Source organism: Austrofundulus limnaeus, unplaced genomic scaffold (assembly GCF_001266775.1).
Source record: "Austrofundulus limnaeus strain Quisiro unplaced genomic scaffold, Austrofundulus_limnaeus-1.0 Scaffold49, whole genome shotgun sequence".
Lineage (NCBI taxonomy): Eukaryota > Metazoa > Chordata > Actinopteri > Cyprinodontiformes > Rivulidae > Austrofundulus > Austrofundulus limnaeus.
In genome coordinates this window covers 143,287-145,786 of record NW_013952451.1, presented here as the reverse complement: position 1 = coordinate 145,786, position 2,500 = coordinate 143,287, and the positions used below count along the sequence as shown (strand labels likewise).

At 37.3% G+C, this 2,500-nt stretch overlaps 1 protein-coding gene across 1 annotated transcript in view; it reads right to left on the bottom strand.

Moving 5' to 3' along the window:
* LOC106517465 (POU domain, class 6, transcription factor 2) overlaps positions 1-2,500 on the bottom strand; it is a gene marked incomplete at its 5' end in the record, with an annotated part of 8,931 nt that extends 6,431 nt beyond the window's left edge. The window contains 1 exon segment of the mRNA XM_014008318.1: positions 2,332-2,500. Within this exon segment, the coding sequence (XP_013863772.1) occupies positions 2,332-2,500 (169 nt within the window).

Below are 2,500 nucleotides of genomic sequence, written 5' to 3'. Positions count from 1 at the left end.
GAAAACATTGGTGAATGCCACAAATTCTCCTAAATCACTCGTACGCACAACTTAAGAACAAATCTCTCCGTACAAACGGTTCTTGCACGAGGCCCAATGTTAGAATTTCTGCCTTTTTTTAGAGTAGTTGGACTGTTAACTTCATTAAGCTATGATATAAAACCAAAGCAAGATTTGAGACTCAAAACAGGAAAGTTGTCATCCTGTTACTTTTATTCAACACAAACTGCACCGGTGTGAGCCTTCAAGCCTCAAATCCTTTGAATTTTCACCTCTATGAAGATAAATTGTTCTTTGTCTTTACTTATTGCTGATCTCTTTGCAAAAAAATAAAAACATTCTTCATTTATCAGATCTGTTTTAGTCTGAAATGAATAATTTATATTGTATAAATTAACAAAAGCATGTATGTTAATAATAAAGCACTTGGCTGCAGGTGTTGCAGCTAAACAAATATATTCTGCAGCACTTCTTTGAGAACACGTGCATGATCTAAATGTGTTGTAAACTCAGTCTATTGTAGATTAGTAAAAAGAAGAATGAGTAGAATTAAATTAGGCATTATTGTGTTTTTTATGTAATAAAGAGCAGAAAAAACTTTTTTCCTCTTAGGTGTAAAATGTGATATTTTCTTCAGTCTTAAAATGTTATTTTAGGACTACTGCAGATTTTTCCTCACTTTAGTCACTACTTGGACATTTTTTAAAGGTTTCTGAACTATTTGATAAAAAGCTGGATGCAAAATACTTTTTAATTTTTTTTAAAAACATGCACAAATTGTGCCATCAAAAGCAAAACATATATCAGGATGTCAGTAATTTAATAGATCTTATATGTTCACCTGATGCTGAGGAATTACATCAAGGTTTGTGTTTTTAATAAATGACTATTTACCCCAGATTTATTATTTATTTATTGCATGTTTTTAATAGTGAGTTCAGAGTTTGCGAAAGGAGGCTGAAGTAATCACTTCTTAATAGCTTTACCAAAATCCAAACCAATTTTCCTCCAAAAGGAAAAACCTCCCTGGTTTGACGAAGCCCGTGTGTAATGCATGTGCCTGTTTAGATAAACTAATAAAGAGCCTGGAAACATGGTGAGCAATGAAGGCAGACAAGATGGAAGCATCTGTCAGTGTCTGTTCTCTGTCTGAGTTCAGAGCCCCCGGAGGGTCCAGAGCTACAGCGACATCCTCAAACTTCATGTCTGTGTTGATGTTAACTAAACTAAAGCATGGGAAGTCCGCCCAGCTACTTAAAATATCAGGATGTCATGTTCAATGTCATACAAACAAACAAAACAACAAAAAACAACTTAACAGCAGCTGTAACAGCCCACCAAGTGCTGCCTTTTTTTTGAAGCTAATGGCCTTTAATGTATGTTATAAATATTTGAATTATGTCTGGTTGTAAATCTTTCATGTGAGATTTTTTTTTCAACTTTAAACATTAGTCTGGGCCTCATAAGAAGCGGCGCTCCCGTGCTGTTTCACGTTTTATCGGCTGTTTGATGTTGATGTGATGAAATTTTTAAAGGAGGGGTGATAGTGCTGTGTCACCTAAACAGAGCAGGTTATCAGCAAAGCAAATGGATTTTAATGGCAACATGAAAAAAAAAAAGCATGGCAATCGTAAGGAAACAAGACAGTCTGGAAATACTTGAAATGAAAACAAATTGACCTCTGAGTTAGCTTTGAAATAATATTAATACTTAAAGTGTTTTCTAAAACAGCAAAGAAAYCTACTTTTCTTTTTAGTCCTCTTGAAAAAATAATATCCTGATACCATGTGGCCCAATTATTCTCTTCATGCCAAATGTTAGTGAGGTGGAAAAACAGCACGACTGAAACACAGATTTTATGATTCGTCTCATGAATATATAATGCCCCATTTATGGCTAAACGGTATCCACAGAAGCAGTAAAATATGACAATCTTATTAACAGATCATTGCCGTCAAGCTCTCTCATGTTCAGGCAGAGGGAGCGGCGATGCGCCTTAGTAAATATTAAATGCTTTAAGTGCTTCTGGTAATACTTGTGTATGTATTTTGCATAAGTAACACCAGACTGTCAGCGGCTGAGAGGGAAAGGAGAGGAGGAAGTGTAAGTAAAGTCAAGTCATTCAATTATGCATTTAATATCTTAATAATGTCTGTTAGGACATGGATTGAAGAGATTAGAGCACCTGACAGCTCACTGAGGCTGCACAGCTACATCTGCTTCTCTTTGACAGAATCAGGACATCAGAAAAAAAAAAAGAACGAAAGAAATAAAAAAAGAAAAAAAAGTCAATAATTTCCTGTTAGTTTCTTGCCTTCTGTTCGTCCTTACCTGCAGATGGCAGACTGGCTGTATGCCGGCCCCTCGGCGGCGCTGAGCGCCTGGCCCACCTGAGTCTGGGTCAGGCCCAGGGACAGCCGGCGGATCTTGAACGCTTTTGCGAACTCACGGATCTCCTCCAGGTTGACCCCGTCCACCTCGCTGGGGGCGGTCTGCGGGT